Source organism: Aspergillus tubingensis, assembly GCF_013340325.1.
Source record: "Aspergillus tubingensis WU-2223L DNA, scaffold_9, whole genome shotgun sequence".
NCBI lineage: Eukaryota > Fungi > Ascomycota > Eurotiomycetes > Eurotiales > Aspergillaceae > Aspergillus > Aspergillus tubingensis.
In genome coordinates this window covers 445,424-465,958 of record NW_023336283.1, presented here as the reverse complement: position 1 = coordinate 465,958, position 20,535 = coordinate 445,424, and the positions used below count along the sequence as shown (strand labels likewise).

The window sequence follows — 20,535 nt, the reverse complement described above, 5'->3', positions numbered from 1 at the left end:
ACCACCACCACCACCACCACCCCATTACCACCCATTACCACCACCCACTGCTTGCTACTGCCTGTGTTCTTTCAAACCCGCTTACTCCCATCATCACTTCCTTCCCATCGAGCTAACATACCCGACGATGGCCTTCTAGCAGCGACATCGCGGCTGTATTTGGAGTATAGGAGGGTTGGTTCCTTGCCGCGCCTACTAGCGATTTTCGCCCTGTACTTTTCTCGTCCACAACTGCCTGCGCTTCTCCCGTTCGCTCACTGGTCCCCCTACTGCCACCGCCATCATCGTCACGTCCGTCGAATCACCACCATACTACACCCCTCCCCTGAACGAACAATCGTTTTGCGACCGCCCCCCCTTCCGCCTCCTCTCACAGTCGCTAGCACCAAAAACGCCACGGCCTCGACCGAATGTGCGACTCTAGCTCCCTCCCTCACCCCGGACTCCATGCGTTCAGCTAGCGACCCATTGGACGAAAGAGACCCTCAATTGTCAGAGGACGGTTGCGCAGCGTACGTTGGGTGTCAGCGTGCTGTAAGGTAACAATCCCGCAGTGTATCACCAGTTTATGTGTCTCCGCCCGTTTGCCTGCGTCCCGTGTGCTTTGTAGCGACCTCTCCCGAGTGCCGCTGCTACCGGTTCCGTCGTGCGTGGGTGGAAAGAAAAGATGGAGCCGGAAGGGTCAAGTGGATTCAAACGGAACTCTGTCCATCAGGGAATTTACAGTCGTCCTGTGGAACGGCGGCCCAGCAAGAAGTCTTCCTCCAAGGACCGGCACGGGATGGTGTATCCCGATAGCTTCAGGGACACGGGAATTCGAACAGTCACCCCAGACTCTGAGGCTGGCAACCACTCACCTTCCTCGGAGGCGGAGTATCTCGCATCAAGTGCAGCAGCTTCCCCTCGCCCCGCCACCCGGACAAGAGCCTCCGATCGAGAATCCCGTCGCGACTATCACTCTTACCACTCGGCAGGCGACGAAGAAGATACACATGTGGAGATGAAAAGTCAGCGCGCACGGTCACGGACCACCACCCTAGATGATCAGCGCAGCGAGATCTCCCCTAACACATTTTTCAGAGCCCGGAATCGCCTGGGATCTATCAACACCGCAGTTCCACAACCCAAAACCCCGGACGAGTCGTCATCTATTGGCTTTCCGTCGATTCAGTCCCCCACTTATTTCAGTCACTCCCTTGGCCGCCAACGGTCAAGCAAGCCCCCAGGGGGTTCGAGCTTGGTGACGAGCGTATCGGCCAATCAACCCCCCTCGGCGCTGTCGACTACCGATGCGTCCAAAATCCTGCAGCTTATGAAAACGACTTGTGGAAGGATGCACGGCATTCTTTCGTTTCGGACTGCATCAACAACGGCTTGGTCCTCGGGCTACTGCGCCATTAACGTCGCCACGGGCAGTCTAATATATCAAGCCAAGGGGGAGCCCGCACTGGCCAAGACCTTGATTCCTGATCTGCGTGGCTGTCAGGTTCGCTCGCTGGTCGATCCGGAACTACGGACGAACTACCTCAGCGTCTCCACGTTTACTTCAGGACTCGGTGTCGAGCTAAGACCCCATGTGAGCGAAACATTCGATTCCTGGCTTGCTGCTTTGTTATGCTGGCAGCCAATCCGCCCCAAGGGCGTCCAAAACAAGATGACAAAGCCCCAGTCGGTGGCCATTGGCGACCGCCGTTTGGTCGAGCGCCGGCGAAACTCCGAAAGTACAGTACAAAAAGAGGCAGCTATCATTAAAGTTGGCAAGATGCTATTATGGGACAGGCCCAGTGCGTCGGGTGTTCGACCTTCCTCTGGCCGCCGAGTGTCAACATATCGCCAACAGAGAGCTCTTTCCTCCTCGTGGCTGAGAGTCAGCTGTACGTTGCAAGAGAATGGTGCCTTCAAGCTGTATACCGAGTCCGACATTACACTTGTAACATGCATCCAACTTTCGCAACTTTCCCGCTGTTCCGTGCAGCAATTGCACTCTTCGGTCTTGGAAGACGAATTCTGCATCGCCATCTATCCTCAATACGCCGTGCACTCTGCATCCGGCATCACTCGACCAGTATATCTAGCCCTGGAAAGTCGAGTCCTATTCGAGGTATGGTTCGTGCTCCTGCGCGCCTTTACGATACCTGAGCTCTATGGGCCCGAAACTTGTGCAGAAGATGACCCGAAGAGTCCGTCCGACGCCGCTGCGTCATCCATGGCAGATATGTTCCGAATCGAGCGCATGCTCAATGTGAGAGTCACGGAAGCTAAGCTGCTCCGAAATAAGGCTGCGGAGAAGGCTCCTAGAAGCCGGAAGCAGTCACGGTCACATAGCAATTCAACCCCAACATCTGCCGTGAGCGATTACTACACAGAAGTACTTCTTGATGGGGAAATCCGTGCCAAAGTATCGATTCTAGTAAAGACGATCAGCCCGACACAGAAGGATTGGACGCTTATCGCACATGGCTCCTATGGCCAGGACCATAGTAATCCGGCACGTTTGTTAGACGACGTTGAGCTCTCCTCCCAGGATGCTACGTTCGGCAGGGTCGATTTGAAATTGGACGATCTACAGCCTGGAGTCGAAACGGAAAAGTGGTGGCCGATCTTAGATGATAAAGATCAGCCGGTGGGTGAAATGCTCATGCGAGCGCGGATGGAGGAGACGGTCGTTCTGATGTCGCACGAGTACACGCCGATGTCTGAAATCCTACATTCGTTCACCAATGGCCTCACTATTAACATGTCTCAAGTCATGTCCTCGGAGCTGAATCAGTTGTCCGAAGCTCTTCTAAATATATACCAGGTGTCAGGCACGACTGTCGAATGGATCTCAGCCTTGGTTGAGGATGAGATTGACGGGCTGCACAAAGAATCGACAGCGAATAGACTGAGGTATACCACGAGGATTCACTCCAACGATTCCCGGGAGTCGGGCCAAGAAAGAGAAGTCCTTGTGAGAGACATGGGCCGTACTGCTACCGTCGAGGCAAACCTGCTTTTTCGAGGAAATTCGCTTCTCACCAAGGCGCTTGACTACCACATGCGTCGCTTAGGCAAGGAGTACTTGGAAGAAACCATTGGCGAGCGACTTCGCGACATCGATGAGACCGACCCGGAGTGCGAGGTGGACCCTTCCCGTGTACATCGATCGGATGATCTCGAACGCAACTGGAGGAACCTCGTCTCCCTAAGTACAGGGGTCTGGAAGTCGATTGCAAGCTCTGCATCTAGATGCCCGGCCGAGTTGAGGCTCATCTTTCGGCACATCCGAGCTTGTGCCGAGGACCGCTATGGCGATTTCCTTCGGTCAGTCACATACAGTAGTGTATCGGGGTTCCTATTTCTGCGGTTCTTTTGTCCAGCAATTCTGAATCCCAAACTCTTTGGATTGCTCAAAGGTAGCTATTCTTTCCCCCTCCCACTGATCTTCATATTTCTAATGCGCGCAGATCATCCGCGCCCCCGCGCCCAACGCACATTGACACTGATCGCCAAGGCCCTGCAGGGCCTGGCCAACATGACCACCTTCGGCAGCAAGGAGCCTTGGATGGAACCCATGAACAAGTTTCTGGTCAGCAACCGCGCCGATTTCAAGCAATTCGTCGACTCGATCTGTGCTATCCCTGCCGACCGTCCCGCACCTATCGTCACACCCTCCTATGCCACCCCCATACAGATTTTGGGTCGTCTGCCCCCGACATCCCGCGAAGGATTCCCCAGTCTACCCTTCCTCATTGATCACGCGCGAAGCTTTGCCAATCTCATCAGTATATGGCTCGAGATCGCACCGGAGCGCCTGGCGGAAATGGAGGAGATTGACCCAGCCGTCAGCAAATTCCATGAAATGGCCGTTCGTCTGCACCAACGCACCAAGGAATGTTTGAGCAGAGCCGAGCAGGCAGAGCGTCCAAACGGGGGCCTTGAGGTCAAGTGGGAGGAACTGGTCGATGCCATGGAACGATCGGTGACCTTTTACGAAGACAGCTCCAAGCCTACGAGCCCGGCTACAGAGGCAGCTATCGCAGGGTCGACATCCCTTACCGGCAGCCATCGCAATTCGATCGGCTATTTCGCGTCACGGCCCTCTCTACCGCGTCGATCTACCGATTACGCTCCTGAAGCCGAGGATGACACGCCTCCCAGCTCCTCTTCTGCCACCTGGGACCAAAGTAGAGTCCCCTTCTCGATCCCGCGATGGGCAGATCCCAGGGACAGCACCGGCAGTTCGAAGAACTCTTCCACGTACTCGCTTGAATACCCCGAACCCTCGAAATCGCGCAGATCTAGCATCACCAGGGAGACAACAAGCAAGTACCGGTTCTTCGATTTCGTGCCCCCGTCTCGCCGCAAAGCGAAGGATCGGGAACAGGCTCAGCATTCGCGTGAGGAACAGCGCAACGAGTTATGACGCCCAAGTGGCCTAGGTAATACCTAGGCTTGCCTCGCTCTTGAGCTCGTGCAGTGGTGTCATGGCCTATCTGGATCATGACGATTCCAAGCATCTATCCCACATCTGTGGCTTTAGACAAAATTATTTTACCTTCTACGGCTGCCCCGCCTTCTCTACGCCCCATGAATGTCATCGGGGAAGCTCCTGCAGCGGTGATGCTTGCATGTTGCGGGCAGCCATTTCTGTGTACAACATGAGAGCTTGATTTCATGTATTGAGATCCCTGCATCTTCTGGTGTAAATTTTTCTGCGATTACATTTCTTCTCCTTTTTCCCTACCGCATGTGCCCATGATTTAACGTTCGTTTCTCCTACCACCCTCTTCTGCTGGTTTTATTTTGGAAAGCATTTGTCATGGTGTTGATACCCTGCTCTGATGGCTGTTTTTACGTGGAAAACAAGAGATCCTGTGAGCAGAGTGCCGGATATGATCTTCCATGGATGATGTATGGATTGTGGGCAGCAAAAGCCCCTCCCTTCTTGGGGGTGTTTTTGCCAGTCTACAATTGCAATTGTTGTGTAAATAGCGTCTACCTTTCCTCTGGGCATAGATGAAATGAGTAACTCCACCTTCTTAGACTTGTACTTGAGTACCGCTTAATGCCGCGCCTGAATATACTACATAATACTATCAACCCATTCTTAGGGACAAACAACTCCAATACCATACATCCAACCTACCCAACTCCCTCCCCACTGTCATGACAATAAATCTACATCCACAAACAAATCTTCCCACTCGCCGTCCCCCCCGCAACCCAATTCCTACTACGATGAAAAACAGCCACCGCCGGCACAGCCGTAATGCCCTCCCCGCCCAACTGCGCCAACTGATCCCCCTCCCCGCTATAGATATCCACAAACCGATTCATGTTTCCGATGCAGAAGCGCTGGATATGCGATTGCGGGTTCAGTTGCCACTGGGGGCGGAGACTGTCACCACATTACCATTAGCATATAAATCCCAAAAGTAAAAGAAGCGAACATTCATAGGAAAAATAAAAGAAAAGAAAGAAAAGAAAGGAAGTAGGGATAAAACAACGTACATAGTAACCCATCTCCCCGTCTGACAATTATGTCTCACGACCGTATCCGGCCCCAACTCATCCTCCCCAACCGCATGACCCACATCCCAGCTCGAAATCCCCTTCTTCTTCAAATCGTATATCTTGAGCGTATCGTCATACGATGACGTCGCGATTTGCCCCGCGCTGTTGAATGCAGCATGCGAGACGGAGAGTCGACTGTAGTGTTCTCCTACCGGGGTAGGTCCCTCATCTCCATCTGTCTTGCTCCTCCTCTTGGGCTTCTGCAGCATGCGCAAATCCCATAACCGCATTGAGCGGTCCAGACTCGCTGTCGCGAAGTAGTGCGGTTGCGTCGGGTAGAGTGAGAACCCGCCGATTTTCTTCTCCGATAGTTGCCATGTGGTTACTGTTCCTGATGCTGTGGGGTCGGTGCGGATGTCGTGTCGTCCGAAGGCCCCGTCTAGGGTTGTCCAGTAGAGGACGTTGGGGTCGTCGAGGGCCATGTCGATGCCCGAGATGGGCTCGTCCGAGGAGGTCGATTCCGGGGCGTATTTCTCTACGCTGGTGGATTTCTCGAGGTCCATGGCGCGGATCGAGCTGTCGTAGCTGGCTGTGTACAGGGTTGTGGGGGTGCTGGGGTGGATGTGCATGCTGCTGATCGTCCGGGTGTGCGGTTTTACGGTCGTTAGGACGGGGTCTGGGTCTGAGTCTTCGGAGTCGGAGTCGTCTTCTTCGGGTTTGATCGAGGTGGGTTTCTCTTGGGAGGCGTCGAGGATGCCGAGGTGGCCCATTTTGTCGCCGGCGAAGATGAGGGGTTTGGATTCCGTGGGGTGGAAGGTCATGGCGTAGACTCGTTCGGGGGTCAATTTGATGCCTGTTGTGATTGTTAACATTGTCGATGGAGGATGATAGTAGGGGAGGGAGACAGACGATTAGGTTCCCACGCATCCCAGAGCGTCAATCCATTCATCTCCTTCCTCAAAGCCTTCAAATCCTTATCCGTTGTCTTCTGGATCTCATCATCGCCAAACGTCCGCTGATAGGGTATCGCCACGCCCTTGGTCACCACATCCACTCCGATCAATCCATCCGCAGGCAGCTTCTGTCCATTCACCATGATATCACTGAACGAGAAGTTATCCGACTTGCGGACCCGTTTCGCGCGCTCCGCTTCCTGTCGCGCCTCGTACTCTTCTTCTGCTTTGCGCTTCGCGACTTCGCTTTCCGCCGCGATGCCCCTCAGTCGGGATGACATGCGCCGCGGCTGCGGCGTCTCCTCCTTAACTTTCTTCACGGGAGTCTTCTTCTTCGTTCGCGACTGGTCCTTCGCTGCTGGTTTGGGCATCTTCGGCGGGAATAGCCCCGAGGACTGCGCCTCCATGGTCAGCTTTTTGAGTAGCGCATCGCGTTCGGCGATGTTGGCTAGGCGCTGCTTTTCGAATTCGGAGATTTCGTCGTTGCCCATTTTGAATGTTTTTCTCTCTCTTACAGAGGGGGAATGTCTGTGTAGAGAGTGTTGCTCACTGCAATGACTGCTGAATGGCGCAGATGGATAACTTTGCTCGCGCGGATCAAAGGCGCGTTCGGAGCGCCGCGTGGTCACGTGTCTCTAATTGATGGGAGAAACTGCGCCGAGCGGGAGATTCTCCGACGGACGGTTGGTTCAGCTTCACTTCGGCAGACCGGTCCACCAATTGTTAATCAGTGGGAAGGTGCCGTGTATTTACAGTCTATTTCATATCGGACTGTAATCCGGAGTTGTCAAACACAATGAGTGCCCGAATCTCCCGGTCCTGGTTGGCGCTCGCAACTCGCAACTCGTCCGTCCCATTCCTGTACCAAACTCGCACCCTCACTGCCGCATACCTGTCTCCTCCATTCCGTCAGCAGTACTCGACCTCCAGCGACGCCAACGAGCAGGACCATGAAGCAGCAACAACAGCAGCAGAACCAACACAAGATGACAAACCCGCCCGTCCAATCCGGAGGAGCTTCCTACGGAAAAAGGCCGCGGCCGTCACTCAACAGCAGCAGCAACAACAAGCACCCACTAAACCAGCTCCGCAAAAGCCCGTCACCATGACCAGCACCGAGAAGCAAATTTTCGGCAATCTGCTCGAACAACTCGGCTCTGAGCGCCGCCAGCAATCCCAGACCGAGCTCACCTCATCCACACCATCCGCATCATCAACGGAATCAAAACCCACCCTCCGCGACGAAGACATGGACGAGATGGCGCAAATCTCCGCGATCTTCGACTCCGTCCTGCAAGACATGAAAGAGAAGCGCCAGCGCAGCGCGGCGCGCACCGAGCGACAGGAAAGCGAAATCGCCGTGCGAGAACAGAACACCGCCATTGAAGAGAAGCTCCAAACAGGCGAATACACCGATGACGAGCTAGCGGAGATGATATCCTCGAAACAGATCACCATGGATAGGGCCATCGAGGCCGTGATCATGCGCGAGTCCGTCAGCATTGAAGCGGCGCTCTGGGACGCTATTGATAACCGTCGCGGAGATACTGCAATCTGGGAAGTATGCAAAGAGCGGATCTTTAATATCCTGCGACACTTAGACGATGAGAAGAAGGGTCTTTTGGGCGTGAAGGACGAATCTACTTCGGAGAGTTTCCTCGCCATTCCCCCTGTCGTTCCCACTGAACCTGTCGTCACCGAACTCTATCCCAAGATGCTCCTCGTCGCGTTCAAGCTTCTCAATCTGCATCATCCCGAATCACATCTCATTAGCCAGTTCCGTGCCACGATTAAGTCTATGGGTAGGGCGTCGGCTGTTCTGGGTGGGTCCACGGCTCTTTATAATGAGTTTATTTACTTCTATTGGCGGGGGTGTCATGACTTGCCCGGTGTGGTGTCGCTGCTTCGTGATATGGAGGTGACCGGTGTGGAACCGAATCGGCGCACGTGCGGTCTGTTGCATTCGATTAAGAATCAGAGGGATCATGATCTGAGGAATCATTGGCGGAAGGCCAAGGTGGAGGGGAAGCAGGGAAAGTCGAATCGTGAGCCGTGGTGGGATTTGGCGCCGAATCGGAAGGCAGTCAGGGAGTTGTTTGGGGATGAGGGGTGGGTGAAGAAGTTGGAGGGGAGGGTGAAGGAGATTGAGAGGGCGAGGGATTATTAGGAGACTTTGTGTTGTATAGTATATATGTATGGTGCCGTTGAAAGAGACGTGAATGTAAATATACAATTGTATCACCGGAAGTAAATACCAGTAAGCAAAGCAAAGCAAGCTAAAAAAGAAATGATGTTAATAATAGTACATCCTACCACCACCCCATACCTTCTTCACCATCATATTGAAGGGTTCAGGTACCAGCTACAGCTTCAACCCCCAACTCCTCCCCAATCCCACAGCAGTTGACCCCAAGAACCCCAAACACTGCTTTACCCCAGACACCTTATCCTTCACAGCCCTCGCATCCGCCCACCGGCGACTCACAAATTCCTCGGTATCGCGCAGCCCCGCGCTCGTATCCCGCGTCATCACAAACTCCGACGACGCATACACAGCCGCCACAGCCATGCGCTTCGAGTACCACGATGCATCGACGGAAGCGTCGCCCGCTAGCGTGAGGATATCGTCCGAGAGAGCGTGCAGTTCGGATAATGAGAGGGGGATGTTTTCGCCGAGGGACATGATGGCTAGGGCCTACATGATCATTAATCATTAGCATATACACGTATCGCTACTAGAATGAAGATAGGGAGTGAGATCATACATCCTGCAACTTATCCTTCACTTCAACATTCATGCGCAACCGCTCCATAATCAGAGTCTTGATCTTGTCGTCCACGGACAGAGGTCCCTGCTGGGATGATTGCAGCAGCGCATCGTTCTCCACCTTCGAGCGGAGGAGACCCCGACGACTCGCCAGCCAGAAGAGAATCAGGTCGAATTCGCCCCGCGGGAGAAGTTGCACCGAGACGTCCAGGAAGCCGGCGTCCCGGGCTCCGAGGGTTAGGGCGTCGCGGGTGAAGCCGTGGGTCGGAACGTGGCGGAGAGCGGAGGAGAGGATGGTCGTTTGGGAGTTGGAGTATTCGTGGGGTGGGGAGGGGTGGTGGATTGAGTGGTAGGGACGGATGCTAGGGGTGGTGGTGCGGAGGCATGGTTGGTGTTGGATGGTGCGGAGGGTGGTGGTGGTGGTGGTGGGTTTGGTGGTGAGGAGAGATGTGGTTGTACGGATGGGTGTGGTTGTGGTTGTTCGGGGTGCGGCGGTTGTGAGATACCTCCGGGAGAGGGTGAGGAGGGGTTGTGTGCGAGTCATGGTGGGTGAGACAGTGGTTGTGGTTGTGGTTTGGGAGGAATTGAAGGTCGGAGATGGAGATTGGAGATGGAGATGGAAGTCGGCGGAGGATTTTCTAAGCGGTGGCCTGAGCGGAGAGCCAAGAGCTTCTTCTTCGGGATGTCTTAATAGTTAATACATAGTGACATAGTGGTATTTGTTTGGGGCCAACTCTTTGGACTGTATATTAGCTAATGCGATCAATAAGACTTGTGATTATTTGATGTAGGGGTCTGCATGGTCAATTGATGGAATTTATTGGGGCTTGTGGTGGTTCAGGGTTCTTGATTCTGTCGGGGGCGCTGAGACAGTGGCTGTCTTTAGTGTTACGGTGGATGGAGTATGGGGAGTCACAATGGGAACAACTTTGAGGTTAGCACACTCCGGTGGCTTATTGGTCAATTACTGTATAGCTCTAAGTATGATCTAGTTGATAAGTATTTTTGAAGTAATGTGGAAGTAAATGAAGGGCTGAAATCAACTGCATTGATGTGGAGGCGGTGGTGGTGCCTGTGCCTGTTGATCCTGACAAGATGATAGGCTGTCTGTGTCTGATGTTGATGGATGATGATCAATTAATGCCTCATTTACTGCCACTTGACCATCTCTTACCCTTGAATTTCCCTTGGATCCTTTTGATTCCTTCAATCTATTCCCTCTTAATTTTATTTATCAGAGAACATCCCGACCGCTCGAGCCTCCATCCCTGCCGTCTTGCTTATCCCCAGCTGCCTCTCTGTTCACACTCTGGCCATCTTACTCTCTCTGTTTCTCTCTTTCTTCTCCTCACGACTGTTATCTACTAGTGTGTTTGTTACATCTGGCACTACTCCCGTACTAACTGGACCACTAGACTATCCCTTCCTGTTACCCCCCTCTTTCCCTTTCGGATCTCCGATTTGTTCTGATAATCGTCCGTCCGTCTTGAAAGGCGATCCAGACTGTCTTCCTGTCCCTCCATTTACCTACCTTGTTCCATCACCATCATCAGCACTACCACCACTACTCCGTATACCACTACTATTCTCTTCCTTGTGATAACTAACGTATCATCTCCCTTCTACAACCCCCCTTTTTAATCATTCTTTTCTTCTTACTCCATCAAATCCAATATTATCAACATTATCATCATGGGTGGGTGATACTTTTCCTAGAATGCAACTTCTCTTTTCCCCCATGTCGGTTCCCCGGATTGTTTGTTTGTCTCTCTCGTGATCCACCGTCAATGGCTTGTCCCGGTGGACATCCAGCCCACGTTTCCCTCTTGCTTCGATCCATAATCCATACTTTGAGGCTACCTCACCTTACATTCCTGTCCCGGCTGGGAATGAACTTGTGACATGATTGCCCGGCAGACAGGATTGACTTCAACCCTGATGTGCCTCCTCCCACCCCCCCTTGTCTAGGCTGCACATACCTACCCGTATCTCTGAGCTTCCCCCCTCATCCATTATCGCACGGGTTCCCACTCCAGCAGGGGACCTCCATCCTCGTTCACTGCGCCGGGTGGACGTGCCGAGTCAGAGCAGTGACCAACCATCCCGACCATGCATCTCATTCCTCTTGCTGCGACAGCTACGCCAACCACAACCACGCTCAGTGGAGGGATGTCTGCGGATGCCTCCGGGGGAAAGGCCAATCACGCCGCGTGCTGCATGGTGTCCCGAACGGGCTGGCAGACACAGACGGACTCGAACTGCTTCTGCACTGGGCGGATGGGATGACATGGGATTGGATCTGACTTGACACACACACGGGCTGGAACAGCACGACAGTGGTCTCTTTTCTCAGCTGGTTTTGGCTTTGGACCTTGTCTCATCGTTTCTTTTTCCTTTTCTCTCTTTTCCCTCCCACCCCCCTCTCGGCCTTCCCCTTCCCTGGCTGGCTGCTTCTTACACACACGCGCACACTACTCCCACCTACTACTTACTACTGTGCTAGTAGTACTTCCTCACCCTCTCTCTCACACACACAGCCGCCCACACACACACCACACACACACTTTCTTCTGTGTCTGACTTGACTTCCCTTCCCCCCTCCCGCCGTCACCCTCCTTTATCTCTCGCGTCTCGCCTCCTCTCCATTCCTCTTTCTTCTACCTTAATTCCTCCTTCTTTCCCGTCCCCATCCCAATCTTCCCCCTCTCTTTTTTCTTTCTTTCGTACTCTGGTAATTTCCTTTCTACTGCTTTGTTCCCTCCCGACCGTGGATTCGGTGGCTTACCATCTAGGCTTAATCTTCAGCCGACGTCTATCGACCCTATCAAGTAAGTTTGCTTTCCGATCGGTTGATTCGCTTGTAGCTCTTCTTGGGAAATGGATGCGAGTTAGCGCTGTTCTTGGTTGTTTTTCTGGAAAGAAAGGACTTTCTTTGCCATTGTTGCGGGCAGCTGGACGGGGAGACAGTGAACAAAGTCCATCTCAGCTGCAAATACTAGACAAGAGTGTGGATGGGATGGGCGGTGCTCACGGCTCACGTTCGGGAATCCGTCATCCCCACTGTTTGCTGCCACTCCCGCAAGCTATCCACCCTCGTTCTTGATCTTCCACTCCGATCTTCATCTATGATGCATCTAATTTTGGGATTATTCTTTTTGGCTGTTACTTGCTTATTTCCCATACGGAAGAGATTTCACTGTCTTTTCACTTGCATCTGTCTGTTCCACTCTCTTCTCCTTTCACTGCTGGTCTGTTGGAAATGGGCTGTGTCCAGTTGCCCGTGACTTCCCCAGGGTCCCCCCGGTCTGGCGTTTGACGCTAAACCTGATTGGGGTGTCAAATCACCTGACCGGCCCCGTGTCTGGCGCAGAAACCGGAACTCGGACCCAATCCAATCCAGTCCCGTGCATTCCTGCTCCTGCTCTTCCCTCTCACTCAACTCACCTCTCATCTCTCCAATTCACTCCCCCCATCTCTCCATTGCCATTCCCCATTGCCGATTCCCCCGATTTCGTTCCATCCAACCAAGCAGCTCCATTTCCCACCCACCCTTCAGTTCCAGGGACCTTGCGCGCTGATCTCATCCAACCCACTCTTGTCTCACCACCTCTTTGCCTTTCTTTAAATCTCCACCCTCCCTCTGCCAGTCCCGCGCGCTCGCTCTCCTCCCGCCTCATGTCTCCATCTGCTTTCGACGACACTGACCACGCACAGCGCGAGAGGTCTCGTTCTCCCCGTCGTCGTTCTCGTAGCCCTCGACGCAGCCGTCGCTCTTACTCTCCCCGCAGTCGCTCTCGCAGCCGTGACGACTATCGCCGCTCCGACCGTCGTTCTCGTTCGCCTATGAGTACGACCCAAGGCGCTCCCGGTGGTCATTCTGCTTCTGGTTACGGTGGGCGCAGCAGCTACCCACCTCCCCCCCGTTCGTTCGAAGATCGCGCCGTCGCCAAAGAACAAATGATGCAAGCCGTGCGCGAGTCGTCCCAGCAAGACCGTCGCGTCTATGTGGGCAACCTCTCCTACGATGTCAAGTGGCATCATCTGAAAGATTTTATGAGACAGGGTGAGCAGGGTCATATCGTGTTGCCGGGCGTGTGATAGCGTTTGTGCGGGTCTGGAATCTGTGGCTGACTTTGGAGGGGGACGTTCCGCGCTCGAACAGCTGGAGAAGTCATCTTTGCCGATGTCTTACTGCTTCCCAATGGAATGTCGAAGGTGGGCGCCAATGCGTAGTGTGGCTGGTTTCCTTTCCCTTTTTGTGTTTCTGGATTTTTTTCTTCCCCTGTTGGTTCGCTTGTTATGGACTGTTTGGGTTGACGGGCTGGGCCTGGCCGTCCGGGATACTGTAGGGATGCGGGTGAGTTGACTTCCTTGGTCTTTGATTGTCAGTTTTGTGTTACTGACGGTCACAATAGGATTGTGGAATACGCAACCAGGGAACAAGCGCAAAATGCGGTAAACACCCTCAGCAACCAGAATTTGATGGGAAGACTCGTCTACGTCCGTGAGGTATGATGCATGACTTCCCTCCAGGACACTGAAGTCTTGATCGGAGGATACTGACAAAGCGCAGGATCGTGAGCCCGAGCCTCGTTTCACGGGAGGTCCCTCTCGTGGTGACTTCGGAGGTGGTGGTCGCGGCGGCTTCGGTGGCGGCTTCGGTGGCCCTGCCGGTGGCGGCGGCGCTGGTGGCCGTCAGCTTTATGTTTCGAATGTTGGTTTATTCCCGTCCACCATTGACATATGATATCGTGCTCGACTAGGATTAGGTATTGACGCTGGGGATGTTTAGCTTCCGTTTAATGTTGGCTGGCAAGATTTGAAGGATCTTTTCCGCCAAGCTGGTAAGTATGGGACGGCAGAGCCTCTATTCAACCGCCTTCTCTGCCTCCTCTCCGTCGCAAGCGTCTTCAGGACTGACATTGACTTCTCATATAGCTCAGCAGGGCGCTGTGATCCGTGCCGATGTTCACACCGACGCCACCGGCCGTCCCAAGGGCTCTGGTATTGTCGCCTTCGAGTCCCCCGAGGATGCCCGGAATGCCATTCAGCAGTTCAACGGATACGACTGGCAAGGACGCCAGCTGGAGGTTCGTGAGGATCGCTTCGCTGGTGCTGGACCTGGGTTCGGTGGCCGTGGTGGCTTCGGCGGTCGCGGTGGCTTTGGTGGTGGCTTCGGTGGCCGCGGTGGCTTTGGTGGCCGTGGCGGCTTCGGCGGAGGCTTCCGTGGTGGTTATGGCGGAGCTCCTGGCGGCTTCGGTGGTGCTCCTGGTGGTTTCGAGGGTGTGCCCTCTGGACCCCCTAACCCGTTCACCGATTTCGCTACCTCCGGCGGCGACAAGAGCGCTGTCATCTACGTGCGCAACCTGCCTTGGTCGACTTGCAACGAGGATCTGGTGGATCTGTTCTCGACTATCGGCAAGGTTGATCGTGCGGAGATCCAGTACGAGCCCAATGGTCGCTCCCGCGGCACCGGTGTGGTTCAGTTTGATAGTACGGAGACTGCGGAGACTGCTATCGGTAGGTTTTGTGATTGCATCCGCAGAAAGACATCTACTAACTTGCATTACAGCCAAGTTCACCGGCTACCAGTACGGCGGTCGTCCCCTGGGCATTACGTTCGTCAAGTACATGAACGCCGGCCCCGGGCCCGGTGATGTTGCGATGGACGGCACTGAGCCGACTGCTCCGATCACGCAGGATCAGATCATGTAACACTATCATATGATTTGCTTTTTCTTTCGGGAGGACATATCGAGGCCGAAAAAAGTTTGCGATGTAACACTCCGGATCGAGAAAAGAATGATCTGTTGGCGCGGGTTCGCGTATGCTGCATTTTGTTCCATACCAGGCATACCTTATGATTTGTTTTTCTTCTTATTACTATCGGGCATTCTATTGTTGTTTCATTTCTCCGACGATCTGGTCTGGCGGGGACGCATCGGATGTTGTTCAAGCTGAAATTGCAAGCGGATGGCTTCTGGTGGATTTGATCCTTTGCGTTTGGACGGTTGCCCTAGCGAAATTGCTGCACTGGAGGGTTTGACCCGTTTGATTGTTTGACTTGTAGGCTTGTAAGTGGTAGGCTAGGACGGAGATACCCGACTATACATAGTAGTGACTGTATTGGAGTTATCATTATGTTTCAAGCTATTTGCAGTGGCTCTTTCGGTTCACATTTTAGATTTCTGAAAATTACACTCAGCTTGTCTACTAGGGTAGTAAATTGTTGCTCCTAATCTAGTTTGTCACCAGTAGAACAGTAATTCGAGTAGCCCATTCTTCCCACGGGAGACATGAATGAACTATACTACTACCTATGAGCAATGGTAATAATCCTTTGAGGATGACCACATCCAGTTAAGTTGATGAAGTTGTACCTCAACTTCTCAGATAAAAATATTGTCCAAGAGATCCCTGATTACTTACTAACTAGTTATTTCTTGCCTACTCATTAGTTATAGTAGGAAGTCAAGATACAGTTCCGTCTGCTTTTATCGTCTACTATTTATGTGCTATTCGTGTCAGGGCTGATAGTTGGATCTTACTACCGTCGTGGCTACTTAGCTTGTGACTCTATTATCTGTCGATGGTACTGTTTAGACAGTGATATACACAGGAGGAGGAGGAGGAGGAGGAGGAGGAGCATAAAACGGGTTTATTCAGCAGGGTTTGATGCAAGCACATACTATGGATCAATCCATTCTATCATATACAAATCTTTCCAAGAACTTCTTATGATAGCTCATTACAGTAGAGGTTCATCAATTCAAATTGATACTGGAAAATAAGAATATGATCCTTCTAAGCAGCTGACAATAGCCAGGCTTGAAATAGATAATAAAATAGATAATTATACTAGTAACAATATAAACCTACTTAGTTACTTCATTCAAATCCTTCAAATTATCTATTCACTTTAAAATCCTTTTTTTTTCATATAGATCATCTCTTTCTTCACTCCCTTATTTCAATTCCTGTGAAAATGCTCCTCCAAAGGGTCCGGCTGAGAAAGATTTTTTAGCTCTTCGTCTTCTCTCCATTGCGCTTTTTTCTCTTCTGCTTCCTTTTTAGCAGCCTCCTCCTCTTTCTTCCACTGCTCAATGTCTTTCTGAGATTTACATGAAGATCGCCGGTTGTCTAGTTAAATAGTAATATTGATAGTTTATAACTAATATATAGTCTGGCTTGTTCCTACCACTCGGAGTCCCCCGCGTCTCTTTTCCCTACAAGCAAAGCGTCTTGTGCCTCTGCGGCCTTTTCCTCTTCTTCTGCCTTTTTCTTAGCAGCATCCTCTTTCTTCCACTGCTCAAATTGTTTCTAATAGACGTATAATCATGCCAGTAGTCTGTCTGTCTGTCTGGAATTCGAAGATATCCAAAGCCTCAAGCGATAGATATTTCTGAAGTATATATATAATAGATAATATACTACTTAGTTACTTACGTCCATGCAATGACCATCACAATTAACTTTTTTGCAGTTGGTACAAGGGTCGGGTCCAGCGACGCAGTTGCATACTTTTTTACCGTCCTATATATATATATATATGTTTCCCCAAATTGTTAAAAAAAAGAAAAAAATCATATTACAATTGAAGGTTAGATTTGGTAGATTCCATCACTTACACAACTAAGGCAGCGTTCCCTTACATTTTCATCACCAATCCAAACCCATCCTGGATTAAAACCACTGCCGCGGCATCCATGGCATGAGTGCTGTGGCATGATGGTAAGTTATATATATATATATATATATATATATATAAAAGAAGAATTAGTGAAGAAATGAAAGAGAAAGAGGTAGTAGATATGGCTATAACGAAAAGAAAAAAAAGAAGAAAAAAACCTGCTAGAGGGGGTCAGGGGGATGGGGGATTTCACTCGCTTAAATAGATGTAAGTAGATGGATCGATATACTTCCCCCCCAACCTCTTCCCCCTCCCCCACCACAGCTGAGCGAGGAACTTACGTCTTTTGCACTCTCTTCAGCTCAGCTCAATTTTCGCAAATTGAACCCAACTGGTCATGTTGCAGTTTCAGCTATCACAAGTTGCCCCGCATCATCTCGTTGCCTTTTGACGATCTGCTCCGATATAAGCTAGTCTAGTACTACTAATCTCAGATACGCTGTCCCGATGCACCCACCAAACCTCAACCTCAGCCACGCGCTAGTCTAGATAGTTACTAGTTAGTTAGTACGGAATATATACCCGCAGACTTCCGGTCAACGTGTTGGGTTTTGGGATCATGATACCATCACTATCTATACTAACTTATAGACATGATATATAGAATTGAAGGGATTAAGTTGAGATTATACTACTAATTGAAGTGTTGAACTCCCCGCAGCTCAGCACCTCTTTATAATAATGAAACCCTATTTCAACAAACCTACACGATCTATTGCCCCATCCACATCCACATCCACATCCCCATTCCTCACTCTCTAATACTATCTAGTGAGACTGTGAGCCACATCCCCGCCAGCTGATTATCACACTGAATCCGACTTTTCTCGAAATTTTCTCTCTCTAAATGCCTACCCCACTCGGGATTCTTCAGTAGACTGGCACTGGCTACATTCAATTAGACTTTATCCTAGTACTGGCGGTGAGATGTGTAAATCAATGACAGGCTGCAGAGTATGCAAACAGGCACGCTTTGATCCCCCCTCAGAATCCTTCAGATGCAGTGGCGTGTGTGGTCAGATGGATACTCACTCAGCCTTTCACCTACCATTTATCTACTAGTAGTGTAGATAAATTTGCACTACCTCCACTTAGATCTCTTCAGTATTTTGGTACGGGGTCCACGTTGATGACTCGTAGCGAAAATGTATTGGTTAGAATCAGATAGAGATGGATAGCGGGCTAAGCCAAAAAAGACCTAAAGATCGAAGATCGAACTTCCTGTTCGGTTATGTTCTGTTTAATATACAATCGGAGTTGATATCCGGGGATGAGTATATGGCAATGTGATTGGTTGAAGTATGTGCCAAGCTCAGTTTTGGCGATTGAATAATCACGTGAACAAATATTACTCCGTAGATAGTAGGATCGAGAATAGATAGGTAATGGGTTCATGGTCAATCATGCATGCATGTCCATTGACAGGCATCTTGGCTGGCTTATGAGGGGGGTCTTGCTGTCTATAGTAAGTATTCCAGAGATAAGTAGCCAGGGTTTTCTTTGAGGCGGGAGGGCAGTCTTCCACACCACAGCTAGTGTGATATATACATGTATTAGACATGGGTATTCCAAAATTATACTATGTATAGTAAAAAAGCTGGACAATCAATATTATTATTTAATTGATGGAGAAAATAAAGCAATCTATTTATGGGAAAGGAATGATTGACAGAGATACACAAGCCATAAATTGAAACGATCAAAAATCAGAAGAAACAAAGGAAGAGACAGATCTGAAGCATAGTAGAAATCATATAGAGCCCCTATATCAACGACAAACACCCGTCCGTCTACTCCCAGGCTAATACCCCTCATTCATCTTCAGCCCCTCGCAAATATGTCCTCCGCAACTTCCGTGGCTTGTATTCACCATCACTACCCTCGTCAACAGCTTCCTCTTGGTTCACTCCCTCCTTCCCTGCGGTATTGGTGTGACCCTGCGCGACATAAATGGGCTTATCGCCAGCAGCAGCCCATCGAGCCCGAGCTTTGGGCCCCTTGGGCGCCGTCAGAACCCTTGCGGTAACGATCTGGAGAGGAGGCCGAGATTGCCAACCATTGGTCGCTACAATGTCATGATAGCTGTAGTGCGGGCGCGTCACGATGAGAACCCGAGCACCGTGGTGAGGCATGAAGCCGACGTGAAGGATATGATGATCCATGTTATTGGCATGGCGATCAAAGGTCGGAAGGTCAGGCAGTAGTTCAACTACAAGATTGCCAAACATATCGCCTTGGAGACTGGTGAACTGATGGGCAGCTTCCTCTAGGACTTCGCGAGTTCTTTCTTCGCGTATGGCCTGATCTTTCTCGCTCAGTGAGCCTCGGAATAAGAGCTGGAATGGCTGGCTCGCTAGCAGTTCGTCTCCATACGCCTTGAGGAGGGCCTTCCGGCGTTCCAGTGTCGCATGAAGGAGTGGTGTGGGAGGAGGATTGGACACCCATTCTGAGCCTCTCATCATACATACGCTCACGAGGGTCGACTTCCACCAGGCAGCGTCTTTGGGCAATGCTATGCAGAAGGAACAGAGGAAGGGGTATAAGTCAGCGACATTGACTCCACAGTGCGGGGAGGAAAGAAAGAGGGTGGGGGAGGACGAAGGGGTCTTAAATCTTACTTTTTTTGAACCTCTCATAGACATAGTTAAGTCGTTTGCAGAAGTTGTCGTCGCCTTCCTGGTCAGTAGCATCCATTTTTGCATCCATGAATCGGAACGTAGAGGCGGCAAATTTATCATAAATGAACTTATTCATCATGGTTTCCAATAAAACAATACCAATCTCAGCACGACCGCCAGGGGGAAGAGAGGAATATATACTGTCCCAGTCATCCTGGACGCAAAAACCATCCAGACTTGCAATGATTATCTGTTTGTTATTATCAGAGAGACAGTATATTGACTTGCTTTTACTCCATGCCATGGACCAGCCCTGGACGCGTAGAGTAAGTAAACTAAAGCTGTTGTGGACTATTTCCGGAGCGGACTGTATATAAGGTCATGTAAGTATATTTATCATGAAATAATGTTTTATTATATTATGATACTCTTCTTGTTAATAGAGATACTTTCTGTTGGGGTATACAGCTGGTTTCTTTTCCTTCTCTTATATGTCCAGGGGAGGATGCTTGGGCGGCATTTGCTTTTTCCGAGTAGTGACTATACTGGTTGTTGGTCGGGTGGCTTAAGTGGTTGAAGTTAGTCCAGTAGAGGAGATAGTCCTGGGTTGGCCTGGGGGAGGGGAGGTGGGAAGAATGATGAGGTGAAGGAGAAGGAAGGAAATGGGAACAACAGTAAAAGGAGGAGAAACCGAGCATCTTCAAAGAAAAGATATTCGGCTTGAAGAGTTCTCTCTATTCATTCATCATGTATTCTTTCAATCAGTTCTATCCGTTCGTTTCCAAGCTTCTTCGCTGCTCATTGGCCCTTAGGGCTGCCCGGCTCTTTGTGAGCCATCGCCCATATTTCAGCCGCCTGAGGGTCTCGACCGCAACAAAACACCATTCAACTAAATGGCGGATATTTGGTTAAGACAAGAAGAGGAACATGCGTAAGCATGAATATGACAGAGAGACATACGGTCAGATGAGCTGAAGTGACAAAAGAAAGCCATTCTGAGGCCTCATCCAT

General features: G+C 51.0%; 6 protein-coding genes across 6 annotated transcripts; 3 read left to right on the top strand and 3 right to left on the bottom strand.

The window, feature by feature from the left end:
* Window positions 1-667: 667 nt before the first annotated feature.
* AtWU_08239 (GTPase-activating protein BUD2) lies at window positions 668-4,405 on the top strand (the record flags this gene model as incomplete). Its single annotated transcript, XM_035503347.1, has 2 exons — window positions 668-3,395; window positions 3,447-4,405. 2 exons carry the CDS (start codon window positions 668-670, stop codon window positions 4,403-4,405), a joined length of 3,687 nt encoding a protein of 1,228 aa, XP_035359240.1.
* Window positions 4,406-5,160: 755 nt separating this feature from the next.
* Window positions 5,161-6,940, bottom strand: AtWU_08238 (WD domain protein; the record flags this gene model as incomplete). Its single annotated transcript, XM_035503346.1, has 3 exons — window positions 5,161-5,380; window positions 5,494-6,349; window positions 6,406-6,940. The coding sequence occupies 3 exons, from the start codon at window positions 6,938-6,940 to the stop codon at window positions 5,161-5,163; spliced, it is 1,611 nt and encodes a 536-aa protein (XP_035359239.1).
* A 305-nt stretch (window positions 6,941-7,245) lies between these two features.
* AtWU_08237 (uncharacterized protein) lies at window positions 7,246-8,616 on the top strand (the record flags this gene model as incomplete). The annotated part of the gene is made up of 1 exon (XM_035503345.1): window positions 7,246-8,616. One exon carries the CDS (start codon window positions 7,246-7,248, stop codon window positions 8,614-8,616), a length of 1,371 nt encoding a protein of 456 aa, XP_035359238.1.
* A 195-nt stretch (window positions 8,617-8,811) lies between these two features.
* Window positions 8,812-9,760, bottom strand: AtWU_08236 (uncharacterized protein; the record flags this gene model as incomplete). The annotated part of the gene is made up of 2 exons (XM_035503344.1): window positions 8,812-9,144; window positions 9,215-9,760. 2 exons carry the CDS (start codon window positions 9,758-9,760, stop codon window positions 8,812-8,814), a joined length of 879 nt encoding a protein of 292 aa, XP_035359237.1.
* Window positions 9,761-12,891: 3,131 nt separating this feature from the next.
* AtWU_08235 (RNP domain protein) lies at window positions 12,892-14,931 on the top strand (the record flags this gene model as incomplete). Its single annotated transcript, XM_035503343.1, has 8 exons — window positions 12,892-13,279; window positions 13,379-13,431; window positions 13,566-13,573; window positions 13,632-13,725; window positions 13,790-13,930; window positions 14,009-14,060; window positions 14,155-14,736; window positions 14,789-14,931. 8 exons carry the CDS (start codon window positions 12,892-12,894, stop codon window positions 14,929-14,931), a joined length of 1,461 nt encoding a protein of 486 aa, XP_035359236.1.
* Window positions 14,932-18,717: 3,786 nt separating this feature from the next.
* AtWU_08234 (WD domain, G-beta repeat family protein) lies at window positions 18,718-19,663 on the bottom strand (the record flags this gene model as incomplete). The annotated part of the gene is made up of 2 exons (XM_035503342.1): window positions 18,718-19,418; window positions 19,525-19,663. The coding sequence occupies 2 exons, from the start codon at window positions 19,661-19,663 to the stop codon at window positions 18,718-18,720; spliced, it is 840 nt and encodes a 279-aa protein (XP_035359235.1).
* Window positions 19,664-20,535: the final 872 nt, after the last annotated feature.